At 49.1% G+C, this 26653-nt stretch overlaps 1 protein-coding gene across 4 annotated transcripts in view; it reads right to left on the bottom strand.

Annotated features, from left to right (window-relative positions):
* The window catches only part of clasrp (CLK4-associating serine/arginine rich protein), a 60546-nt gene extending 34579 nt beyond the window's left edge, over positions 1–25967 (bottom strand). The window contains exons 1-13 of one of the 4 annotated variants that reach the window (XR_015074537.1): positions 25854–25966; positions 24408–24481; positions 19327–19467; positions 19088–19185; positions 16980–17081; positions 15922–16001; positions 14186–14270; positions 10441–10583; positions 5325–5421; positions 4638–4716; positions 4464–4537; positions 3087–3128; positions 92–310 (exon numbers count right to left, since the gene is read on the bottom strand). Coding sequence is in view for 3 of the 4 variants with exons in the window: in XM_085973317.1 (XP_085829443.1) it covers positions 92–310; positions 3087–3128; positions 4464–4537; positions 4638–4716; positions 5325–5421; positions 10441–10583; positions 14186–14270; positions 15922–16001; positions 16980–17081; positions 19088–19185; positions 19327–19425 (1118 nt within the window). In the remaining variant the exon portion in view is untranslated. Of the gene's footprint in view, positions 1–91; positions 311–3086; positions 3129–4463; positions 4538–4637; positions 4717–5324; positions 5422–10440; positions 10584–14185; positions 14271–15921; positions 16002–16979; positions 17082–19087; positions 19186–19326; positions 19468–24407; positions 24482–25846 lie in introns of all 4 variants that reach the window. The other 3 variants (XM_085973317.1, XM_085973315.1, XM_085973316.1) reach the window with 3 other exon arrangements.
* Between the last annotated feature and the right edge of the window lie 686 nt (positions 25968–26653).

The raw sequence follows: 26653 nt of genomic DNA on the forward strand, positions 1-26653 counted from the left end.
TTTCCCTCTTTGGAAGTTCCGACCTTCCGCCCTAGAAGCACACGCAGCGGTCTTTGGGAACGGTAAAGGAATGATTTTGAAAGTTACCGACCGGGAAGAGCTGGTATGACCTGTGCCAGAGCTTTGCTGCGAATTGGAGGTCCTGTGCTTGGCCGGCGGGGCCTTGGCCATGGCCACTCCTGCCTGTGCCGTCGATCCGCCCTCGTCCTCGCTGCCCCCGAAGCTGGTGATGTAGGTGATCTTCTCTTCGTGGGTGGGGGAGTTGGAACGTGACCGCGATCTCGTCCCCGAGCTGGATTCGGACTGCGACCTGAAAGAGCCACAAGTATTACTGTATTTTACACCGCAGGACTTTCTTCTGTTGCGCGCGCGAGAGCGAGGGACGCCACCGCCGAGGAATGGAATAGCCAGTGCCAGCAAACATGGCTCACGATGTGGTCTCCTCTACATTGTGGAGACCAAACGCAGATTGGGTGACCGCTTTGCGGAACACCCCCATTCAGTCCGTAAGGGTGACCCCGAGCTTCTGGTCGCCTGTCACTTTAATTCTCCGCTCCATTCCCACTCAGACCTCACCATCCTCGGCCTCTTGCATTGTTCCAGTGAAGCTCAGCGTAAGCTCGAGGAACAGCACCTCATCTTTTGATTAGGCACTTTACAGCCTTCTGGACTCAACACAGAGTTCAACAATTTCAAATCATAACCTCGGCCCCTATCTTATATATATTTTTTATCCACACCTTTTGTTTGTGTCTGTTCTTCTCTCCCACAGGGCAGTTGTTTTTCATTCTGCCAGCACAATTTACACTTCATCTAGAGCCATCCTTTGTTTCCGAACCTGTCCCATTACCATCTCCTTTTGCCTTGAATATCTCTCAATGTCTCTTAACCTCTCCTGCCTTCCATCCTATCACAGACCTTCCCTTTTGTTCTTTCATCCCCTCCCCCCTTTCCCAGCCCCTACACTTGCTTAAAAATCTGTTCCATTGCCTGCTTTTTTCCAGTTCTGACGAAAGGTCATCGACCTGAAACGTTAACTCTGTTTCTCTTTCTTCACAGATGCTGCCTTGACCTGCTGAGTATCTCCAGCATTTCCCGTTTTTATAACACTGAAGGATATACTTGCATTGGGGGCAGTTCAGAGACGATTCACTAGGTTAATTCCAGAGATGAGGGGTTTGACTTATGAGGAACGGTTGAGCAGGCTGGGCCTGTGCTCGTTGGAGTTTGGAGGAATGAGAGGTGATCTTATCGAAACATATGGGATGCTGAGGGGGCTCGACAGGGTAGATGCAGGGAGGATATTTCCCCTCATGGGGAAATCTAGAACTTGGGGGCACAGTTTCAGAATAAAGGGTCGCCCTTTTGGAACTGAGATGAGGAGGAATTTCTTCTCTCAGAGGGTCGTAAATCTGTGGAATTCTCTGCCCCAGAGAGCCGTGGAGGCTGGGTCATTGAATACATTTAAAGTGGAGATGGACAAATTTTTGCAAGATAAGGGAGTGAAGGGTTATGGGGAGCGGGCTGGGAAGTGACTTTGAGCCCAAGATCAGCCGTGATCTTATTGAATGGCGGAGCAGGCTCGAGGGGCCAAGTGGCCTATTCCTGCTCCTATTTCTTATGTTCTTATGATACAGCACAGGCTGGATGCAGAGCAAAGCACCCCAAACACTGCCCATCCAAACACTCCTAGATGAACAACTACTTGTATTTATATAGCGCCTTTAACGTAGTAAAACGTCCCAAGGTGCTTCATAGGAGCTTCACCAAACAAAATTTGACACCGAACCACAAAAGGAGAAATTAGGGCAGGTGGCCAAAAGCTTCGTCAAAGAGGTAGGTTTTAAGAAGCGTCTTAAAGGAAGAAAGAGAGGTAGAGAGGAGAGGGTTAGGGAGGGAATTTCAGAGCTTAGGGCCTTGGCAGCTGAAGGCACGGCCGCCAATGACTGAGTGATTAAAATCGGGGATGTTCAAGAGGCCAGAATTAGAGGAGTGCAGATATTTCTGGGACTGGAGGAGATTACAGAGAAAGGGAGGGGCGAAGCCAAGGAGGGATTTGAAAACAAGGATGAGAATTTTTAAATCGAGGCGTTGCCGGACCGGGAGCCAATGTAGGTCAGCGAGCACAGGGGGTGATGGGTGAACGGGACTCGGTGCGAGTTAGGACACGGGCAGCAGAGTTTTGAATGACCTCAAGTTTACGTAGGGTGGAATGTGGGAGGCCGGCCAGGTGTGTGTTGGAATAGTTAAGTCTAGAGGTAACAAAGGCATGGGTGAGGTTTCAGCAGCAGATGAGCTGAGGCAGGGGCGGAGTCCGGCCACGTTAGTGGTTACACAGTAACGGTTGCGTGCAGAGTAACGCCGCCTCTACTCCGAGTGATCAAGAACTCCTAGATCAGGCACAGCGCAGGCTAGTTGGCAGAGTAAAGCTCTGTCTAGGCTACCCTAATTCGAACCTTAGAAGAGCATCCATGACTGCACCAGGGTAATATTTCCAGTACTAGTAGTTCTGGGCAGAATTAGGGGCAGTTTTGTGCTGTGCAACCAGGATCTCTAGGAAATGCAGTGCGTTAAGACTAAATAGACCAACCAGTGCAATACAACACACTGCCCTCCAGTAATCCCAGAGACCATAAATCAAACTGGAAATAGGTAGACAGAGGAGCCTGCACATTCGGACAGCTCTATCTGTATTGCGGTCTAGTATCATTACTTGTAACAACTGCAGAAGTTTATCACAAAGAGACGACAAGACTGTTTTCTTGTGTGCGTGTTCACTTGAGGACAGGGTCAGGCTCAGCCCTGATGCCTCCCGTCACAGCATGCCAACACTCACCGCCTAGTCTCACGACTGAGGCTCCAGGGCCTGTGGAATTGGACAAACGCCTTTGGGGAGAGGAGGGAAGATAATGGATGAACAGAGGTGGGAAGGTGTTTTTTAAAAATAACTTTCTTTATCCCCCTCGAATATCCAGCATAGTTTTGCAAATCGCTCACTCTCGGTCTCTGTGATACCATACAGGAGCGGAGTTCTCTATTAGTTGGAACTCTGTTATCTGTACTTCAGCTCAAGGTTATGAATGTACCTTTTATATGGGTCGTACGTTGGACTGTCTCTCCTCGCATAACTGAAAAAGAAAGGAAGCACATTAAACACCGGCTCTGAAATGCGTCTACCCCCCCACTCCCCTCGTCTCTACCCTTGGGGGCTAGACCCTGCCGATAGGGATGCCAGGCATGTCTGTCTGACATGGCGACAGCACCAGGTCATGGAATGGTGGGACACAGCTTCAATCCTCAATCCCACCCATGCACTCCAGACCAGGTGCCGCACATCAATAGTAATAAAGGCCAGATTGAGCGTCTAAGTGTCAGCCAGTGCCTCCGAGTCAGAAGGTCGTGGGTTCGAGTCCCACTCCAGAGACTTGAGCACAAAAATCCAGACTGACACTCCCAGTGCGGTGCTGAGGGAGTGCTGCACTGTCGGAGGTGCCGTCTTTCGGATGAGACGTTAAGCCGAGGTCCCGTCTCCTCTCTCAGCTGGATGTAAAAGATCCCATGGCACTATTTTGAAGAAGAGCAGGGGAGTTCTCTCCAGTGTCCTGGGCAATATTTATCCCTCAACCAACATAACAAAAATAGATTATCTGGTCATTATCACACTGCTGTTTTGTGGGAGCTTGTTGTGCGCGAATTGGCTGCCACGTTTCCTACATTACAAGAGAGATTACACTTGAAAAAGTACTTCATTGGCTGTAAAGCGCTTTGGGACATCTGGTGGTTGTGAAAGGCGCTACATAAATGCAAGTCTTTCTTTAATGTGTAACCGAGCCTGCTCGAACGATCCCTGGTTAGATTCTTGGTCTGCGCTGATTGTAGCTGGGATGGTAAGTGTGGGCTAAAACTGTCCTCAGCGATCCCTGATGGGATGTACGCGTGGGGATGTTGGGCGAGGCTAGTTGTCCTGCGTTGTGATGCTCTTTGCAGTCAAATAGTCTCAACACTCACTGTCCCGTCCCACATATCAAGAATGGTTACCTGGGCGAGGTACCGGAGGGCGGCCTGGGCAAGTGGGACTGAGCCCAACCATCAGGACAGGAGGGGAGAAAACTGGCGAGTCTAAAAAATCATACGCGAATCTTCACCAGTTTAGCGTCACGCTGACAAAGAGTGGCCACAATAAGGAGAGAGGCTACCAACGTTGCCTGTAATTTTATTGTAGTTAACTGGCTGCGCGGCCCATCCAATTCTTCGCGCATGCACAGTTATTTACGTTGAAGAGCCGGGTGAGCGGCCTGTGCGGGACCTCCAGACCGCGGCGCGGACGTGCAGCTTAACGGAAAAGTTGCAGGCTACATTCCTGTTTTTAAAAAATAGGGGGGGGGGGGGGCCTGCTGAAAGGAGGAGGCTCTGAGCTGAAACTTTGGGGGGGGGGGGGGGGGAGCGGGAGGTAGTCTCTGTACCTGGGTGGGCTGATTTTTCTCCCCTTCAAACGCTTCTCTCTGAATTCTCTCCTTTGCCGACGTGACCTCCGCCCCTGCAAACAGAGCACACGGCAAAATGATGACACAGCTCGCCGGAGCCGAACACTGGCAGCCGCAGCGACGCCCATCCTTCACAAGAACCAACATCCTTACCGAGTACATCGCCTTCTCCTCCTCCAGGGCCTTGGCGTGTTTGATTGCCTCCACTTCTTCTTTGTCTTTCCGCAGCATCCTTCAAACAGAGACAAGGGTCGGTTTTAAAATCTCAACAACGGGCCATCACCCTACCCCCCTCCCAGAACACCGTGCCAGGCAGCGAGGGGACAGGCGTTTGCACCCGCGGGTGTCGGCGAGCATTCACCCTCTGCGCACAGAGTGCCATCAGGAGCTTGGTGGCAGGTCGCCTGCCCAGCCTCCCCCCTGTGCCATAATGTCTGATGTTGGGGAGAAATCCCTCTCTCCTAAAGACGGTCACTCTGGCGGGGCTACTGTTCCATAAGCCACCTTCTCCCAACGGATCAGTCCTCAATGAGCTTTTTACTCCCTACATTTACAACAGTGACTCCCTACATTTACTTCAGAAAGTACTTCATTGGCTGTGAAGCGCTTTGGGAGGTTGTGACAGGTGCTATATAAATGCAAGTTCGTTCTTTCCGTAAGCCAAAGGCACCATGGCCAAGAGTAACCCCTACAACCCCCCCAGTAGAAGACCAACTCACTCAGCACACACTAGCGACTGAACCAGGAATCTTTCTGCTCTGAGTGGCTGGAACCACACGAGATGGTGCCTTTGCCCGCTGAACGACAGATACGTTTGAACAAATTCTGCCTTAGCCTCACCTGACAAAGTCACCTTCAGACATCCCGTAAGTGGTAGCGAGTTTGTTCAGCTCCAAAGTTTGTTCAGAGTTTAATTCATCAACGTCCACTTCAACATCTTAAGGGGCAGGAGGAAGTAAATATTCAGAAAACTTCAAACACTAATGATCTAGACCAGCAGCAGAAATACACGGTGAGCCATGCATCGCTTTCAAAGGTAAAGAAAGCAACTTTTTTTTATTCGTTCATGGGATGTGGGCGTCGCTGGCATTTATTGTCTAATTGCCCTCGAGAAGGTGGTGAGCCGACTTGACATCCGAGTGGCTTGCTAGGCCATTTCAGAGGGCAGTTAACAGTCAACCACATTGCTGTGGGTCTGGAGTCACGTATCGGCCAGACTGGGTAAGGACGGCAGATTTCCTTCCCTAAAGTGACATTAGTGAAACAGATGGGTTTTTACGACAATCCGGTAGTTACATGATCACCATTACTGACACTAGCTTTTTATTCCAGATTTATTTAACTGAATTTAAATTCCCCAGCTGCCGTGGTGGGATTTGAACTCACGTCTCCGGATCATTAGCCCAGGCCTCTGGATTTCTAGTCCAGTAACATAACCGCTATGCTACTGTTCCCTATGCCTGTTCAAAAACAAACTGAAGCCACTCTCCCATCCCAGTTAATTCATTTGATGTAATGTTTTCCTGACTGACCTGTTTGGACACCATTCACACCGTTGATTGCTGTGATTATCTCTCTGCCGAGGTGTGATAAATGGCAGTTAGAAAGATTACCTGTAAACATCTGACATTATTCTCTGACTATATAAGCGGTGTCTTTATGCATTTCTCCACTTCACCTGACGAAGGAGCAGCGCTCCGAAAGCTTGTGATTTCAAATAAAGCTGTTGGACTATAACCTGGTGTTGTGTGACTTCTTACATTTGTAAAACAACATTCATATTATGGGTTCTCTTGTTACAACGTCATCATGGAGATGACCAGGCTCTGGTTTATACAAGTTGATATTTAATAGATGCATTTAAGGGGCAGCTAGAAAAGTACACGAGGGAGAAAGGAATAGAAGGATATGCAGATGGGGTGAGATGAAGTAGGGTGGGAGGAGGCTCGTGTGGAGCATAAACACCGGCCTGTTGGGCCGAATGATCTGTTTCTGTGCTGTAAATTCTATGCAATATAATCTAAAGACTCCCCATTCTGTTAAGGGAAGTACTGCCTCTCAGATATTTGTGTGCACGCACACGCGTGTTAACCTCCGCTGCTGCCTTCTGCCTGCGCTGCTCCTAAACCAGCCACCGAAAGGCACACAAGGGGATGTCACTCTCTGACATTTACTTAAAGAGGCAAAGCATATACCTGGCCCCCCAAGTGTATTCTGCAGAGGCACAGTTGTTTGCGCTGTACAAAACCCTGGTTAGACCACACCTGGAGTACGGCGAGCAGTTCCGGGCACCACACCTTAGGAAGGATATATTGGCCTTGGAGTGAGTGCAGCGTAGGTTGACCAGAATGATACCCAGACTCCAGGGGTTAAATTACGAGGAGCGATTACACAAACTAGGGTTGTATTCCCTGGAATTTAGAAGATTAAAGGGGTGATTTAATCGAAGTTTTCAAGATATTAAGGGGAACAGATAGGGTCGATAGAGAGAAACTATTTTTGCTGGTTGGGGAGTCTAGGACTAGGGGACATAGTCTAAAAATTAGAGCCAGACCTTTCAGGAGTGAAATTTGGAAACACTTCTACACACAAAGGGTGGGAGAAGTTTGGAACTCTCTTCCGCAAACGGCAATTGATGCTAGGCCAATTGTTAATTTTAAATCTGAGATTGATAGATTTTTGTTAACCAAAGGTATTAGGGGATATGGGCCAAAAACAGGAATATGGAGTTAGGCCGCAGATCAACCATGATCTCATTGAATGGCGGAACAGGCTCGAGGGGCTGAATAGCCTCCTCCTGTTCCGATGACAGATCATTGACAGTGAAGTATGAAACTGTACTGCTGCTCTTCCTCGCCCACCGCCAAGGCCTCAATAGCTCAGCTGGTGGGGGCAATGATTAACTAACCTCTACCGACCAGGAAACGCCAGTATCAAGCCCTGGACCGGGCTGAGCTAGCGACCGCCAGGCAGCAGGAAAATCTTCCAGGGTTCCCACTCCTCTGGGGAGGGCAGGGTCAGGCTCCGGTGCGTGTTACCCACCTCCCTCGGCCAGACAGCGCTCGGGTGCGGAGAACGGGCGAGGTCCCGCGGGTGCCCAGAAACGGCGGAGCTGCACCCCAGCAAGAAATCAATGTTTTCACGAGTTAAAAGAGAACGGCGAAAAAAAAAATAGAACCGAATTGAGAACCGAAATGCTACCAGTGTACGGAACAGTGCTTCAAAACGTGCTGCAAAGCAGAGGAATATCACAGCACAAGATCTGCTGTTGACACAAAAACACATCAAGGACATTAAATTATGGCCATTCAGCCCATTGACATCGTCCCTCTGGTACTGCACCTCACCTAGCCTAACACCCAATGGCGTTCTGAACTCCCCGAATGGCTTTGACTCCATTACCTTGCCCGGTAGGTAACTAGAAAGGTTTATGTAAAAGCACAAAATACAGGAAACTTTTGTTTAACCGGAGGAGAAAGCTCTCTCTACCGGCAAAATTCAGGAGCCGTTTCCTATAAGTTTTTTTAAACTTCTCGTTGCTTTTCCCACCCCCCCCCAGTCAGGCTCTGCAAGGTCTAGCTGAAGCTGTTGCTTAGCTACAGAGACGCTTTTAAGCTGCGGCCGACTGTTTTGAAGCTGTTGCTAAGCAACAGGGTTTGTTGATTCACACGGAGCAGAAAAGCTCCGTTATGTTTTAACATTAGCGCTGGTTTATACGGCAGTTTTGATGGGACGGCACCAACTCGGTCCCGTCAGTGCCGGATACCAGAAAGTTTCCTGTGCAGGAAACTTTTTTTTATCCGGCACGGACGGGACCGACGTGGTGCCGGTTCATCAAAAATTCCGGATAACCGAAAGCTATAGTAAAAGATACAGAGCTCAGAGCTCCGTATAAAGCAACAAACCCTCAACAGCTTCAGAACAATGGCCACAAGTTGCAAGCGTCTCTGTAGCTTAGCAACAGCTGCAGCCACACCCTTGCACAGCAACAAATGGAGGAAGGCAAGTAATAAAAGTTACCTGAACCTACTGCTGAATTTTGCCGGTTAACCGAGATTTCCGGTTATTCAGGTGCCGGTAAATCGAAAGTTTCCTGTACTGCAGATGCTGGAAATGCAAAATAAAAACAGAAAACGCTGGCAATACTCAGCCGGTCAGGCAGCATCTGCGGAGAGAGAAACGGAGTTAGCGTTTCAGGTCGATGACCTCTCGTCAGAGCTCAACGAAAGGTCACAGACCTGAAACGTTAGCTCGGTTTCTCCACAGATGCTGCCTGACCTGCTGAGTATTCACAGCGTTTTTATTGGAAACGTTCAGCACTGAGCGAAGTATTTATTTCTGCAGTTCAATTTAAATTTGAAGTGTCAGCTTGGCTCAGTTCGTCGGACTCTCGCCCCACTCCAAGGCTGGAGCACGTAATCCAGGCCGACACTTCTGCGTAGGACTGCACTGTCAAAGAGGTCCCGTCTTTCGGATGAGATGTCAAACCAAAGTCCTGTCAGGTGGACATAAAAGATCGCATGGCAGTATTCAAAGAGCAGCGGCGTTCTCAAACACCACCAAAAACAGAATTACAGGAAACTCTCGATTTACCGGCACCTAAAATAACCGGAAATCTCTGTTAACCGGCAAAAATCAGGAGTAGGTTCAGGTAAGTTTTACTTCATATTAGTGGCCGTTCCTGGGTCTGTGGCCGTGTAACCGGGGTTCCTGCACCTGCTGCTATGCAACAGGGATGCCTGGATCTGTGGCCGGGGTTCCTGCACCTGTTGCCATGCAACAGGGACGCCTGGATCTGTGGCCGGGGTTCCTGCACCTGTTGCCATGCAACAGGGATGACTGGATCTGTGGCCGGGGTTCCTGCACCTGTTGCCATGCAACAGGGATGCCTGGATCTGTGGCCGGGGTTCCTGCACCTGTTGCCATGCAACAGGGACGCCTGGATCTGTGGCCGGGGTTCCTGCACCTGTTGCCATGCAACAGGGACGCCTGGATCTGTGGCCGTGTACGGGGCTCTCGTACCTTTTACTATACCTCTCTGTAATCCGGACTTTTTTAATAAACCGGCACCACGCCAGTCCCGGATAAAAAGAGTTTCCTGTATTGGGTCATTCACCTATGCTTGCTGGATCTTGCTGTGCGCAAATTGCCTGCTGTGTTTCCCTACAGAACAAGATGACTAAGTTCAAAAGTTCTGTCCTACCGGTGTGACTAACCTTGAAGTAATATTCTTGTTTCAGCTCATCTACACCACAATAATACTTTATATAACTTGACCTTGATATACACCACAGGTTAATTAGCATCTCATCGCAAAGGGTAACAGAAATTAACTGTTTCAGGATGCAGACGCTGTCAGAATGGAAGTCCTTTGAAGCGTATGCATTAACTCATCCTTTCTCTTTACAAACACTTGACTGAACTGCTCCTGAGGGAGTGCTGCACTGTCGGAGGTGCCGTCTTTCTGCCGAGACCCCGTCTGCCCTCTCAGGTGGATGCAAATGATCCCACGGTACCATTTCGAAGAAGAGCAGGGGAATTCTCCCCGGTGTCCTAGGGCCAATATTTATCCCTCAATCAACATCACAAAAAAAAAAACAATGATCTGGTCATTATCACATTGTTGCTTGTGGGAGCTTGCAGTGACTACACTTCAAAAAGTACTTCATTGGCTGTAAAGCGCTTTGGGACATCCTGAGGTCGTGAAAGGCGCTATATCAATGCAAGTCTCTCTTTCTCAAATATCTTTCCTTCTGGAAGTCAAACCAGAGCTGCCCAACCTCAGGGAAAGACACGGGTCTCCACTGGGCTCAGAAATTTGACCTTAATTGCTATGAATTGGGAATATTTCAACACCTCCTGGACACCTTTCTTTCCCGTTTAAACATTCAACAGCGCCCTCTGCTGCTATGGAGGTTTAGGGCCAGTTTTCCGAAGCTCAGCAGCAGCAGCTCACCTATGTCGGGGATCTCTTCGTCCGAGTCGCTCTTCTCATCTGAATCGTCCTCATCGTCTTCATCCTTCTCCTCCACCTTTTCCTCTGTGGTTACTGAGCTGTCGTCGTAAGTGTAGCCAATTGACGCTTTCTTTTCGGCCAGTCTGTTGGGGGAGCAAGGTGGACAGGTGGTTAGCTGGCCATTCGGGGTGGGGAGGGGGGGGATCTTGCTGTGCGCAAATGGCTGCTGCATTTCTATGTAACAACATTCACAGCGCTTCAATGTAGTTCATCGTATGTGAAGTTCTTTAGCACATTTCTTCACTCAGTGTGGTTAGAATGAGGAACCAGGGGGGGGGCATAGTTTCAAGGTAAGGGGCGGGAGGTTTAGAGGGGATTTGAGGAAAAACTTTTTCACCCAGAGGGTGGTTGGAATCTGGAACTCACTGCCTGAAAGGGTGGTAGAGGCAGGAACCCTCACAACATTCAAGAAGCATTTAGATGAGCACTTGAAAACGCCATTGCATACAAGGCTACGGACCAAGTGCTGGAAAATGGGATTAGAATAGACGGGGATTGATGGCCGGCGCGGACACGATGGGCCGAAGGGCCTCTTTCTGTGCTGTATGACTACCACATGGAGTAATTGAGACGAATAGCACAGATGCCTTAAAGGGGAAGTTAGATAAGTAAGAGGGAGAAAGGAATAGAAGGATATGCTGATAGGGTGAGATGAAGAGGGGTGGGAGGAGACTCGTGTGGAGCATAAACACCGACACGGACCAATTGGGCCGAATGGCCTGTGTCTGTGCTGTACATTCTATGTAATGTAATTCTATATAATTTCTGAGATGCGTAATAAGCCACTACATAAATTAAAGATTTTTTTTGACTGGTCTTTTCTCAGCATCTGGAGAGCTCTCAATGAACAGTTAAGATTTTGAGATTTCGTTTCAGCCAGTAGAGGGAAAGGCTTCACACCCCCGACTGGTGTGGCTCGATTTGATCCCTGATGCAAAAGCAGGCAGGACAGCTGGCTTTGTCACCCAGTCTTTCCCACCATCAACCTACCGTGTCAGCCTGTGGCCCAGTGGGCAGCGCTCTCGCCTCCGAGTCAGAAAGTTGCGGGTTCACAGTCCCACTCCAGAGACTGGAGCACAAAAATCTAGACTGACACTCCCAGTGCAGTACTGAGGGAGCGCTGCACTGTCGGAGGTGCCGTCTTTCGGATGAGACGTTAAACCGAGGCCCCGTCTGCTCTCTCATCTCGAAGACCACCAGGATATTTCTCCCCGGTGTCCTGGGCCAATATTTATCCCTCAATCAACATCACTAAAACAGATGATCTGGTCATTATCACGTTGCTGTTTGTGGTAGCTTGCTGTGCGCAAATTGGCTGACGCGCTTCCTACATTACAACAGTGACTACACTTCAAAAAGTACTTCATTGGCTGTAAAGCGCTTTGGGACGTCCGGTGGTCGTGAAAGGCGCTGTAGAAATGCAAGTCTTTCTTTTTATTGTTTGAAATGAAAGGCAAACAATTCAAAGCAAGAGAGATCACTGCTTTGGCGAATATGTTGCCAACCTTGCTACGGAATTCAGATGCATTTAATACCCAAATATTTCAAACAACCACACACGTCAGTGCAGCAGTGGAAGTCTTTCTTATTCTCTTTCCCCATTTTATCGCTTCCACTCGGAAACGCTCAGTATTTCATGGGCAGTCCTTGTCTAAGTGCCCACTGGTTTGTGTGGACAGGGAGCGCCCGCAAACTATTCTGCCGCAGGGCCATCACAGCCCAGCCCCATTTCTGTCCTCACTGGCTATCAATCAGGAGGAGGAACCAATGTTCCCTCTAATTTCTTTTGGCCCGCGCGAAACATAGAAGATAGGAGCAGAAGTAGGCCATTCGGCCCCTCGAGCCTGCTCCACCATTCAATGAGATCATGGCTGATCATCCAAACTCAGTACCCTGTCCCTGTCTTCTCCCCATATCCCTTGATCCCTTTAGCCTTAAGAAATATATCTAACTCCTTCCTGAATATATTTAATGAATTGGCCTCAACTGCCCTGTGTGGCAGAGAATTCCACAGGTTCACCACTCTCTGGGTGAAGAAATTCCTCCTCATTTCTGTCCTAAATGGCTTACCCCTTATCCTTAGACTGTGACCCCTGGTTCTGGACTCCCCCGCCATCGGGAACATCCTTCCTGCATCTAGTCTGTCTAGTCCTGTTAGAATTTTATAAGTTTCAATGAGATCCCCTCTCATTCTTCTAAACTCTAGCGAATATAAGCCTAATTGACCCCCGTTAAAGGGTCTGCGTGGGCTATTCAAGATTCCGCGCGTGCGCAAATTTTCTACTTCAAAGCTGGCTCACCGGCTGCGTGGGACCTCACGAGTGCTGTGCAGCTCAAAGGGAACATTGGTAGGAATACCGGCAGGAAAGACAGAAAAGGCTGGTGCTTTCTTTTCTCTAGAAAAGAGAAGGCTGAGAGGGCGGGGGGGGACGACCTGATAAAGGTCTTCAAGATTATGAAAGGGTTTGAATGGTGAAAGGGTTTGAATGGGTAGACGTAGAGAAGATGTTTCCACTTGCGGAGGAGACCAGAACTAGGGGCCATCAATATAAGATGGTCACTAATAAATCCAATCGGGAATTCAGGAGAAACTTCTTCACCCAGAGAGTGGTGAGAATGTGGAACTTACTACAAGGAGTTTTTTAAAATTCGTTTATGGGTTGTGGGCGTCACTGGCAAGGCCATTTATTGCCCATCCCTAATTGCCCTCGAGAGTGGTTGAGGTGAATAACAGATACATTCAAGGGGAAGCTAGATAAGCACGCGAGGGAGAAAAGAATAGGACATGTTAATGGGGTGAGATGAAGAGGGCTGTGGATGCTGAGTCGTTGAGTATATTCAAGGCTGAGATCGAGAGATTTTTGGACTCTAGGGGAATCGAGGGATATGGGGATTGGGCAGGAAAGTGCAGTTGAGGTCGAAGATCAGCCATGATCTTATTGAATGGCAGAGCAGGCTCGAGGGGCCAAATGGCTGACTCCTGCTCCTAATTCTTCTGTTCTTGTGAGGAGGCTCACGTGGAGCATAAACACCGGCATGGACCCGTTGGGCCGAATGGCCTGTTTCTGTGCTGTGAATACTCTGTACAGGAAACTCTCGATTTACCGGCACCCAAATAACCGGAAATCTCGGTTAACCGGCAAAATTCAGGAGTAGGTTCAGGTAAGTTTTACTTCATATTAGTGGCCTGTTCCTGGATCTGTGGCCGGGTTCCTGCACCTGTTGCTAAGCAGCGGGGACGCTCGGATCTTGTGGTCGGGTTCCTGCACCTGGCAACAGGGACGCTTGGATCTTGTGGTCGGAGTTCCTGCACCTGTTGCTAAGCAACAGGGAAGCCTGGATCTGTTGCTGTGTACGGAGCTCTCGTACCTTTTACTATACCTCTCTGTAATCCGGACTTTTTGATAAACCGGTACCAAGCCGGTCCCGTTGGTGCCGGATAAAAAAAGTGTTTCCTGTAACAGATTTCCCACCTCTTCTTCCCTTCCCCCCATCCCAGCTCAGGAGGACATCAAGGCCAACTGCAGGAGCCCCAGTGGACATCAGCTCACTCAGCACAAACCTGGGTCCATGTGGCCACTCGGGTATCAGAGCGCCTGGGCAACAACAACAAAAAATACAATGCCTCGCTACTTCCTGTTCCATTCTTCCACCCTCCCCACCCCCTCCTGGATTCAGTACATACTTCTTCTTCTCATCTTCGTTGGGTTTCTGCATGCCCCCGTACAGCTCGTCGATGTAGATCTGGTACAGGCACTGCTCCTCCGCAACTGAAACACAAAAGAACAGAAGGTTAAAAAAAAGGGAACAAACGAATGCTGGGAAACTGAGGTCCAAACAAAAATCACTCGGTCTGAATGGGAAAGGACATAGAAACATAGAAGATAGGAGCAGGAGTAGGCCATTCGGCCCCTCGAGCCTGCCCCGCCATTTAATGAGATCATGGCTGATCATCCAAATTCAGTACCCGGTCCCTGCTTTCTCCCCATACCCCTTTAGCCTTAAGAAATATATCTAACTCCTTTTTGAATATATTTAATGAATTGGCCTCAACTGCCTTCTGTGGTAGAGAATTCCACAGGTTTACCACTCTCTGGGTGAAGAAATTCCTCATCTCAGTCCTAAATGGCTTACCCCTTATCCTTAGACTGTGACCCCTGGTTCTGGACTCCCCGGCCATCGGGAACATCCTTCCTGCATCTAGTCTGTCCAGTCCTGTTAGAATTTTATAAGTTTCAATGAGATCCCCTCTCATTCTTCTAAACTCCAGGCTAACACTTCAGTTCTGACAATGTGTCAACACTTGAAACATTAACCAAGGTGGGTAGATGGGAGTTGAGAGACAGATCAGTCATGATCGAAGTGAAAGGAGGGACAGAATCGAGGGGCCAAATGGCCTACTCCAGTTCCTATGTTCCTAACCCACCTTTCCTCTTTCAGGTGTCGAGAGGCCTGCTGTGTACTTACAGCATTTTCTGCTCTGTTACCAAGTGACTGGCACTAGAACTCTCAGTGGAGCTGCAACTACCAATGCAAAAATCATTTGCACTGTTTGAACAAAAAAATATATAATCTTCCATGACAGTGCCCATGGATAGTCAGGACTAAGCAGAGAAGGTACAAATGTTTTTTTTTTTTTTTAAAAACAAGTACTGTACTGTACCTCTCAGTTATGGTACCATCTTTGGTGCAATTTTTTTTTTTTTTTTTTTACAAAGATGGTACCATAACTGAGGTACAGTACTTGTTTATTAAAAAAAAAAATAATAATAATTTGCACCTTCTCCACTAGTGTCAGCCGCAGCTCAGTTGTTCGCACCCTCGCCTCTGAATCAGAAGGTCGTGGGTTCAAGTTCCACTCCAGAAACTTGAGCACAAAAATCTAGGCTGACACTCCCAGTGCAGTACTGAGGGAGTGCTGCACTGTTGGAGGTGCTGTCTTTCGGATGAGACGTTAAACCGAGGCCCCGTCTGCTCTCTCAGGTGGATGTAAAAGATCCCGCGACCACTATTTCGAAGAAGAACAGGGGGAGTTCTCCCCGGTGTTCTGGCCAATGTTTATCCCTCAACCATCACTAAAACAGAGGATCTGGTCATTATCACATTGCTGTTTGTGGGAGCTTGCTGTGCGCAAATTGGCTGCTGCGTTTCCTACATTACAACAGCGACTACACTTCAAAAAGTACCTCATCGGTTGTAAATGGCTTTGGGACGTCCGGTGGTCGTGAAAGACGCTATATAAATGCAAGTCTTTCTTTCTTTATCAGGAAAGATTGAACAGGCTAGGGCTTTTTTCTTTAGATTAGGACAACCACCAGGTTGGGCAATTTGCTCGTTGAACTATCGTGACTGCTCCACTAATATAAATTCGGCTCGCTTCTACTTGCCAAAAGTTTCTGGACAAACGGCGCGGACACTTACTGCCTGCAAAGTCGTTTTGAACCAGACCGCGGTACCGCTCGTAGTTACACTTCCGTTCATCGTTGTCTTGTTCTGGCGAGCTGGATAAAAAAAAAGAAATGCTCGCCACAAGTTCGAAATATTATCCTGTAAACGAGGAGACGGTGTCTGTTCTTCAAAAGGCCAAAATGGTTTCATTAACGGAGGCTTTGTTTGGGTTTGCAACACCCCAAACAAGTTTGTGTGAAGCTCTGACTGAATCCTGCCTACTTTCACACTTGCAGTACAGGAAACTTTGGTTTATCCGGAGGTTGTATGTCCGGAAACCTCGATCTAACGGCAGAAATCAGCAGCCGTTTTGGTTAGGTTTTTTTTCTTCTAGCAATTTTTTTTTTATTATAAGAACAGTCAGGCTCTGGAAAGCGTCTCTGTAGCTTAGCAACAGCTTCAGAGACGCTTCCAAGGTACGGGCCGAGTGTTTACAAGCTGTTGCTAAGCAACAGTGTTTGTTGTCAGATACGGAGATGAAAACCTCCATATCCTTCAACATTAGCGCTGGTCTATCCGGAAGTTTTGATAGATCGGCAGCAGCTCGGTCCCGTCGGTGCCGGATATCGCGAAGTTTCCTGTATATATAAATTGAAATGTTTACTTCATTGAAAGTTTGACTGAAAGTTTCTACTTCAAAATACAAATTTAAAAGCTGGAGTTTCAAATAGTTCAAAGCTCCTCCAACATATTGCAACGGAATCAGATGCAGGCCTCCATTTCACCCCTGGGAGAGAGTATTCTTTACAATGCAACACACTGATACGAGAATTTTAGAAGCCATCTGAATTCACCGGCCTAGAAATACGTTTTGGACCGGCTGCCTGTTAGACACATCAAACTGGGAAACCAGTCCCTCGGTCTTGGTGGCCAAGGAGTGGCATTCAGCTTAAACCGCGCTGGGGGTCTGTGGTTCCCGTGACCTCCTGCCAGTTAGAGGAGGCTGCAAGGAGACGAGATCTCTTTATTTGACAAATGACGGGAAAAAGACCCCCACCCCTTCCATCAGGATTACACGTGTTGATACTCACAGAGCGCTCAGGAAGGGCGGGGTGTACTCCGGAATGTAATCCAGATGTGCCCGAACATCGAATCGATCAATCATGTTGTTCGTATCACCCTGCCAGGGCATCCTATGAAAATTTTAAAAAGGAAAGGGAAACATTCAGCAAGACCGTGCCACCGAGTGGGGAGCACACACTACGTACAGATCATACAAACAGGAATAAATCTCCTGGGGAAGCAACAATACATAGAATATACGGCATAGAAACAGGCCACTCGGTCCAACTAGTCCATGCCGGCTTTAATGCTCCACTCGAGCCTCATCCCGTCCTTCCTCGTCAATCTATCAACATAACCCTCTATTCCCTTCTCCCTCATACGCTGATCTATCCTCCCCTTAAATGCATCTATGCTATTCGCCTGAACCACTCCCTGTATTGTGTGCAGTTTTGGTCGCCTTATCTGAGGAAGGGTGTTCTTGCCATGGAGGGAGTGCAGCAAAGATTCACCAGGCTGATACCTGGGATGGCAGGAATGATGTACGAGGAGAGATTGGGTTGATTGGGCTTATATTCGCTAGAGTTTAGAAGAGTGAGAGGGAATCTCATTGAAACTTATAAAATTCTAACAGGACTGGACAGACTAGATGCAGGAAGGATGTTCCCGATGGCAGGGGAGTCCAGAACCAGGGGTCACAGTCTAAGGATAAGGGGTAAGCTATTTAGGACAGAGATGAGGAGGAATTTCTTCACCCAGAGAGTGGTGAACCTGTGGAATTCTCTACCACAGAAGGCAGTGGAGGCCAACTTATTAAATATATTCAAGAAGGAGTTAGATATATTTCTTAAGGCTAAAGGATCAAGGGATATGGGGAGAAAGCAGGGACAGGGTACTGAATTTGGATGATCAGCCATGATCTCATTGAATGGCGGAGCAGGCTTGAGGGGCCGAATGGCCTACTCCTGCTCCTATCTTCTATGTTTCTATGTTTCTCACGTGTGCTTTGCAACAGGAGCCACTGGTGCTCAGAGTGGGAATCCCAGCTAGTTTTCACCTCTGGCCCAGGGCTCCGGAGATGGACTGTCCTCTCCAGCTACTGCCGTGGCCGAGGTCAGCACGGACCAGTGATCAAACCTGGATCCTGTTAGGGAGGGAGTTCCAGGATTTTGACCGAGCGATGAAGGAACGGCCGATATATTTCCAAGTCAGGATGGTGTGTGACTCGGAGGGGAACTTGGAGGCGGTGGTGTTCCCATGCGCCTGCTGCCCTTGTCCTTCTAGGTGGAAGAGGTCGCGGGTTTGGGAGGTGCTGCTGAAGAAGCCTTGGCGAGTTGCTGCAGTGCATCTTGTAGATGGTACACACTGCAGCCACGGTGCGCCGGTGGTGGAGGGAGTGAATGTTTAAGGTGGTGGATGGGGTGCCAATCAAGCGGGCTGCTTTGTCCTGGATGGTGCCGAGCTTCTTGAGTGTTGTTGGAGCTGCACTCATCCAGGCAAGTGGCGAGTATTCCATCAGACTTGTGCCTTGTTGATGGTGCAAAGGCTTTGGGGAGTCAAGGGGCGAGTCACTCGCCACAGAATACCCAGCCTCTGACCTGCTCTTGTAGCCACAGTATTTATGTGGCTGGTCCAGTTAAGTTTCTGGTCAATGGTGACCACCAAGATGTTGATGGTGGGGGATTCGGCAATGGTAATGCCATTGAATGTCAAGGGGAGGTGGTTAGACTTTCTCTTGCTGGAGATGGTCCAAGACCAGATCCTAACCTGACCCAGCAGCATGCACCCTTCCTTGCACAACCAGTGTAGGAGCGGCACAATGTGCGATAACCTTACCCAAATCCCCAATTCAGAACAGCTGGCACTGTGCAATTTGTCTTGTCCACTCCTGTTCCTACCTTCCTTCCTATCGTTACATACAGAAGATACTGTGTGTGTCACCCAGGCGGCTTGCTAATCACGGAGCAGATAGCAGCACCAAAACACAACACATGCAGACATCCCAGCTCAAATCAGCACCCCACGCCCCTCCCCACCACCAGACAGAAGATTGGGCCGAGCTGGGAAAGGGAAAGAGAAAGAGAATGGACTGACAGGTGCCGGATTACAGTAAACAAGGTCAGACATTATCACTCACATGTTGAGGGGACTCTCCGCAGCGAGTGCCACAGCAGAATCCAGGTGGATTTTACACGCCCGACCGTGAACCTGCAGGAACTGCGCTGGATCTTTTTTCTGTAAATCAAAGATTGCAGAACACTGCTTAGAACAGATAAGCTTTGGAAAAATTAATTTTCATAATTTCTTTTTAACGTTTACTGACCCCCCAACGTCAAAAAACCGAAATCGAAACAGTGAACATTACGAGAAACTCACAATCTTTTCGTAGTACTCCCTGCGCCGCTCCGCGCGCTTCTTGTAATCCACCATCATCCCGCGCAGTTTGCGCTCGTGCTTCCGGGCTTCGTGCCACATCCTGGATTCCTATCGAGACGCACGTTACACAAAACTCCAAGTCTGAAAAGAAAGGAAGCAATTATAGTTCTAGACTAGATCAACTTTCAACAACAACTTGCATTTTTAAAGCGTCTTTAACGCAGTAAAAGTCCCGTGGTGCTTCACAGGAGCGACGATCAAACAAAATTTGACACCGAGCCACATAATGAGACATTAGGGCAGGTGACCAAAAGCTTGGTCAAAGAGGTCGGTTATAAGGAGTGTCTTAAAGGAGGAGAGAGAGGGGGAGAGGTTTAGGGAGGGAATTCCAGAGCTTAGATTAGCCGAGGCATAGAATATAAGAGCAGGGAGGTTATGATGGAGCTGCACAAAATGCTAGTTAGGCCACAGCTGGAATACTGTGCGCAGTTCTGGTCGCCACACTATAGGAAGGATGCGATTGCATTGGAGAGGGTGCAGAGGAGATTCACCGGGATGTTACCTGGGCTGGAGCGCTTCAGCTATGAAGAGAGACTGGACAGGCTGGGGTTGTTTTCCTTAGAGCAGAGAAGGCTGAGGGGGGGGGGGCCTGATTGAGGTGTACAAAATTATGAGTGGCATAGATAGGGTAGATAGAAAGGAACTTTTCCCCTTAGTAGAGGGATCAATAACCAGGGGGCATAGTTTCAAGGTAAGGGGCAGGAGGTTTAGAGGGGATTTGAGGAAAAACTTTTTCACCCAGAGGGTGGTTGGAATCTGGAACTCACTGCCTGAAAGGGTGGTAGAGGCAGGAACCCTCACAACATTCAAGAAGCATTTAGATGAGCACTTGAAACGCCACAGCATACAAGGCTACGGACCAAGTGCTGGAAAATGGGATTAGAATAGACAGGGCTTGATGGCCGGCATGGACACGATGGGCCGAAGGGCCTCTTTCTGTGCTGTATAACTCTACGACTCTATAACTGAAGGCACGGCCGCCAATGGTACATTTAGGGTTAGGGCACGAGGCCAGAATTGGAGGAGCACAGATCTTGCAGACAATATTCCCTTTAACTTTTTGGGGGGCCTCGCGAAACCTTCAAAATTCCCCACATGCGCGGATTTTCCATTGAAAAGCCGATGAGCCGCTGCGTGGGACCTCCAGAGTGCTCTGCGGCCCCGCAACTTAAAAGGGAACATTGATTGTGGGGCTGGAGGAAGTTAGAGATAGGGAGGGGGCGAGAGGCCACAGAGGGATTTGGACACAAGGATGAGAATTTTTAAATCGCGGCGTTGCCGGACTAGGAGCCAATGTAGGTCAGTGAGCACAGAGGGTGATGGGTGAACGGGACTTGGTGCGAGTCAGGACACGGGGCAGTGAGCACAGAGGGTGATGGGTGAACGGGACTTGGTGTGAGTTAGGACACGGGGCAGTGAGCACAGAGGGTGATGGGTGAACGGGACTGGGTGTGAGTTAGGACACGGGGCAGCGAGCACAGAGGGTGATGGGTGAACGGGACTTGGTGCGAGTCAGGACACGGGGCAGTGAGCACAGAGGGTGATGGGTGAACGGGACTGGGTGTGAGTTAGGACACGGGGCAGCGAGCACAGAGGGTGATGGGTGAACGGGACTTGGTGTGAGTTAGGACACGGGGCAGCGAGCACAGAGGGTGATGGGTGAACGGGACTGGGTGTGAGTTAGGACACGGGGCAGTGAGCACAGAGGGTGATGGGTGAACGGGACTGGGTGTGAGTTAGGACACGGGGCAGCGAGCACAGAGGGTGATGGGTGAACGGGACTGGGTGTGAGTTAGGACACGGGGCAGTGAGCACAGAGGGTGATGGGTGAACGGGACTTGGTGCGAGTTAGAATACAGGGCAGCAGAGTTTCCTATACTCTGCTGGTACAGGCTGACAGCTGGCACGTGCGAGCGGATAAATAAATCTCACATACACACACATATCCCCTCTACATTTCTAATTGCGAAGGGTCAGTGTTCAGGTTTTACAGCAAGAGCAAAGCAACGGCCAAGTTCTCATTTCACAGCTTGGTAGGATACCGATCTGCGAGTGTGGCACAGAGCCATAAATACCAGGTTTGATCACCGGTCAGCCCAGAGTTAGCTTAGGTTAATTATGCTTGAACTGTATAAAACACGAGTTAGGCCGCAGCTAGAGTACTGCGTGCAGTTCTGGTCACCGCATTACAGGAAAGTTGTGATCGCACTAGAGAGGGTGCAGAGGAGATGTACGAGGATGATGCCAGGACTGGAGAATTTTAGCTAAAGTTTGGACAGGCTGGGGTTGTTTTCTTTGGAACAGAGGAGGCTGAGGGGAGACCTAATTGAGGTGTATAAAATTATGAGGGGCCTAGATAGAGTGGATAGGAAGGACCTATTCCCCTTAGCAGAGAGGTCAATAACCAGGGGGCACAGATTTAAAGTAATTGGTAGAAGGATTAGTGGAGAGTTGAGGAGAACTTTTTTCACCCAGAGGGTGGTGAGGGTCTGGAACTCACTGTCTGAAAGGGTGGTCGAGGCAGAAACCCTCATCACATTTAAAAAGTACTTGGAGATGCACTTGAAGTGCCGTAACCCACAGGGCTACGGACCAAGAGCTGGAAAGTGGGATTAGGCTGGCGAGCTCTTTGTCGGCCGGCACGGACACGATGGGCCGAATGGCCTCCTTCTGCGCCGTAAATTTCTATGATTCTATGAAAAGCTGACACAGGAAGCGTGCGCAGACACATGACGTTTAATACATTGTAGATTATAGATATACGGGAGAGCAATGTCCTCTGACATTGCTCAGTGACCCCGAGGGTACCCTGGCCACCAGTCGAAGACAGGTCTCCAACGTCGTCACAATTCCGGGGATTACGAACGCGGGCTGAATCCCGATACTTGTAGGAGATTGGGAACTGCGCGCAAAGCACCGATCAACAACGTGCATTTATCCAGTGCCTTCAGCGTCCAAAGACAGAGTGATGCATTCTGGCAGAAGGAACAGCGAGAGGCAATATACACTTAATGGTACAGTCTTAAAGAGTGTGCAGGGACAGAGGGACCTGGGAGTTAATGTGCATCGGTCCCTGAAGGTGGCAGGACATATTGAGAGAGCGGTTAGCAAAGCATATGGGATCTTGGGCTTCATAAATAGAGGTATTGAGTACAAAAGTAGAGAAGTTATGCTGAACCTTTATAAAGCGCTGGTTAGGCCACAACTGGAGTATTGCATCCAGTTCTGGTCACCACACTTTAGGAAGGATGTGAAGGCCCTCGAGAGGGTGCGGAGTAGATTTACCAGAATGGTTCCGGGGATGGGGATCTTAGCTACAAGGACAGGTTGGAGAAGCTGGATTGGTTTTCATTAGAGCAAAGGAGGTTGAGGGGTGATTTGATAAAAGGTGTACAAGATTATGACGGGTTTGGATAGGCTAGACGGGGAAAGGCTGTTCCCACTAGTTGATGGTACAAGGACTAGGGGACACAGATTTAAGGTTTTGGGCAAGAGATACAGGGGGGGATGTGAGGAAAAACTTTTTTATGCAGCGAGTGGTGAGGACCTGGAACTCGCTGCCGACTGAAGTGGTGGAAGCGGAGACACTCGATGTTTTCAAGGGGAGACTGGATAGACACTCGAGGGAAATAAACTTGCAGGGTTACGGGGATAGAGCGGGGGAATGGGACTGACTGGATTGCTCTACAGAGAGCCGCACGGACTCGATGGGCCGAGTGGCCTCCTTCTGTGCCGTTATGACTATGACTGCAGATCAATGTTTCCTCTCATTTTTTTTTTTTTTTTTTTTTTAAGGTGCACGGTCCCTTTAGGTGGCTGTGTGGTCCATTCAAATTTTCACACGCGGTTTCTCCCATTTTAAAATCCGGTGAGTGGCCTGTGCGGGACCTCCAGACCACTGCACTGCCACGCGGCATAGCAGGAATATTGCTTCAGATATATTGTGGCGAATGGAGGGCCAAAGGCTCGGCAGTTGGGCATTTGAAAGTGCACTCGTAAGGGACTTGGGGGGTGGGGGCAGGTTTTTTTTCCTGGTGCAGATGCAGGAGGTTGGAAGCGGGTATAGGGCTGTAACCATGGGGTTAAAGCGACCAGGCGAGATGGCCATAGAAACATAGAAGATAGGAGCAGGAGTAGGCCATTCGGCCCCTCTAGCCTGTTCCGCCATTTAATGAGATCATGGCTGATCATCCAAATTCAGTACCCTGTCCCTGCCTTCTCTCCATATCCCTTGATATGGGTTAGCACGGTGGCATAGTGGTTGGCACTGTTGCCTCACAGCGCCAGGGACCCGGGTTCAAATCCGGCCTCGGGTGACTGCCTGTGTGGAGTTTGCACATTCTCCCCGTGTTTGCGTGGGTTTCCTCCGGGTGCTCCGGTTTCCTCCCACAGTCCAAAGATGTGCGGGTTAGGTTGATTGGCCATGATAAAAATTGACCCTTAGTGTTAGGGGGGATTAAATACGTGGGGTTACGGGGATAGGGCTTGGGTGGGATGGCTGTCGGTGTAGGGACCGGGTGCTAGGGTTTGGATGATCAGCCATGATCTCGTTGAATGGCGGGGCAGGCTCGAGGGGCCGAATGGCCTACTCCTATCTTCTATGTTTCTATCCCTTTAGCCTTAAGAAATATATCTAACTGTGAATACAGGTGAGAGTTTATATGGAGGGACAGGTTTCAGGAGGGCAGTGAATTCAAAGGAGAGGGGGCAAGGGGAGTGGAGATAAAAGTTTGAAATCACCAAGGGTGAGGAATCAGCATCTTCCGCATAGAAAAATGTCTCAAGGCGTTTCACTGAGGCGTGAAGAGAATGGACACAGTGCCAAGGAAGAGATTAGAAATGACCAAAGGTTTGGGTTTTAAGAAGGGTCTAAAAAGAGGGAGATGGTGAGTTGGGGGGATTTAGGGAACAGATTCCAGAGAGTGGGACTTAAGCAGCTGAAGACACGGCAGCCAAGTGAAAGGGATACACAAAAGGCGGGGGGGGGGGTGTTAATCACTGTAAAAACATTATTTACTCACTTCTCCCGTGCCCAGGACACTCAGCAGCTCTGCAAAGGAGATGAAGGGACAGATAGTGGATGGTGGCATTCGACCTGGAGACAGACAGCACAAGGTGGCAGGTGTTAGTGAGGCACAAACTTGCAACCTCGGGACTTTTCAACGCACTCCAGCGCCAATTAAGTACTTTCATCGACCTGAAGCATTAACTCTATTTCTCCTCCCTCCACAGATGCCGAGTGTTTTCCAGCATTTACCTGGTTTTGCTATTCAAAAGTACTTTCAGTTAGCTATACTTTAACAGCCTTTTACAGAAGCAAATCATTAAAATGTAAATTACACCATTTTGCCAGCTCTCCTTGAAGTGTCAGCCGTGGCTCAGTGGGCAGCACTCTCGCCTGAATCAGAAGGCCGTGTGTGCGTTCAAGTCCCCACTCCAGAGACTAGATTTAGGCTGGCACTCCCAGTGCAGTGCCGAGGGAGTGCTGCACTGTCAGTGGTGCCGTCTTTCGGATGAGAGGTTAAATCGAGGCCCCATCTGCTCTCAGGCGGACGTAAAAGATCCCGCGGCCATTATTTCAAAGAGCAGGGGCGTTCTCCCTGCTGTCCTGGCCAACATTTATCCCTCAACCAACAGATTATCTGGTCATTATCACATTGCTGCGTGCAAATTGACTGCCATGTTTTCAACTTTACTACACTTCGAAAATTGGCTGTAAAGCGCTTTGGGACGTCCTGAGGTTGTGAAAGGCGCTGGAGAAATGCAAGTCTTTCTTTTCACAACTGCTCACAGTACTGCAGGTGTGGTGGTCTTTTTCTTCCTTACACCCAAATCACCGAAATCTTTTTCTTCCTTACCCCAAATCATTGAAATCTTTTTCTTCCTTACCCCAAAACACTGAAATCTTTTTCTTCCTTACCCCAAATCACTGAAACCTTTTTCTTCCTTACCCCAAAACACAAATCTTTTTCTTCCTTACCCCAAAACACTGAAATCTTTTTCTTCCTTACCCCAAATCATTGAAATCTTTTTCTTCCTTACCCCAAATCATTGAAATCTTTTTCTTCCTTACCCCAAATCACAAATCTTTTTCTTCCTTACCCCAAATTATTGCAATCTTTTTCTTCCTTACCCCAAATTATTGCAATCTTTTTCTTCCTTACCCCAAATTATTGCAATTTTTTTCTTCCTTCCTACCAAAATTATTCAAATGGAAGGGATTGCAAATGGTTCCCTGGCCTTCCCAGCGTCTCCTCCCCTCGGGCCAGACCTTGGCTTCACTGCAGCCCCGGTGGGCCCAGGGCCTGCACCCCAGGCTCCGCCAGGGCCCCGACTCACATACCACCAGGCCCGGGGCTTCCATCCTACACCCGCTCGCAGTGTTGTCAGCAGAACTCTCGGCCTCGGGGGCCCCCCTCCCAGCAGCAGCCGCTCTCTTCGCCCCACCCACCATGTGCACCTTTTACCTGAGCCCGCTCTTCACTCCGCCATCTTGCGCTCTCTCTCTCTCTCTCTCCCCGCCTCCAGGCGGGAAAGCTGTCCCCCCGACCACTTCCGCCCCGCACAACCCGTCGCCACTTCCGCCCCGCTCCAGGTACGGCGGCTAAAACTGTCCCTCCGGGCACCGCAACCAAAACATGAGTTCCGCCACACACCCACACATAGAAGATAAATGTAAGAAGTCACACAACACCAGGTTATAGTCCAACAGCTTTATTTGAAATCACAAGCTTTCGGAGCGCTGCTCCTTCGTCAGGTGAAGTGGAGAAATGCATAAAGACACAGCTTATATAGTCAGAGAATAATGTCAGATGTTTACAGGTAATCTTTCCAACTGCCATTTATCACACCTCGGCAGAGAGATAATCACAGCAATCAAAGGTGTGAATGGTGTCCAAACAGCACCCATGGACCAGTTGAACCAGGAACACTCCTTGCCACGATGGACGTCTCGGCACTCTACACCAGTATCCCCCACGATGACGGCATCGCTGCGACAGCCTCAGTACTCAACACCAACAACAGCCAATCTCCAGACGCCATCCTACAACTCATCCGCTTCATCCTTGACCACAATGTCTTCACCTTCGACAACCAGTTCTTTACCCAAACACACGGAACAGCCATGGGGACCAAATTCGCACCCCAATACGCAAACATCTTCATGCACAAGTTCGAGCAAGACTTCTTCGCTGCACAGGATCTCCAACCAACGCTATACACCAGATACATCGACGACATTTTCTTCCTATGGACCCACGGCAAA

The sequence above is a fragment of the Somniosus microcephalus genome, chromosome 34 (assembly GCF_052327205.1).
Source record: "Somniosus microcephalus isolate GS21.2 chromosome 34, FLI_Smic_1.0, whole genome shotgun sequence".
Lineage (NCBI taxonomy): Eukaryota > Metazoa > Chordata > Chondrichthyes > Squaliformes > Somniosidae > Somniosus > Somniosus microcephalus.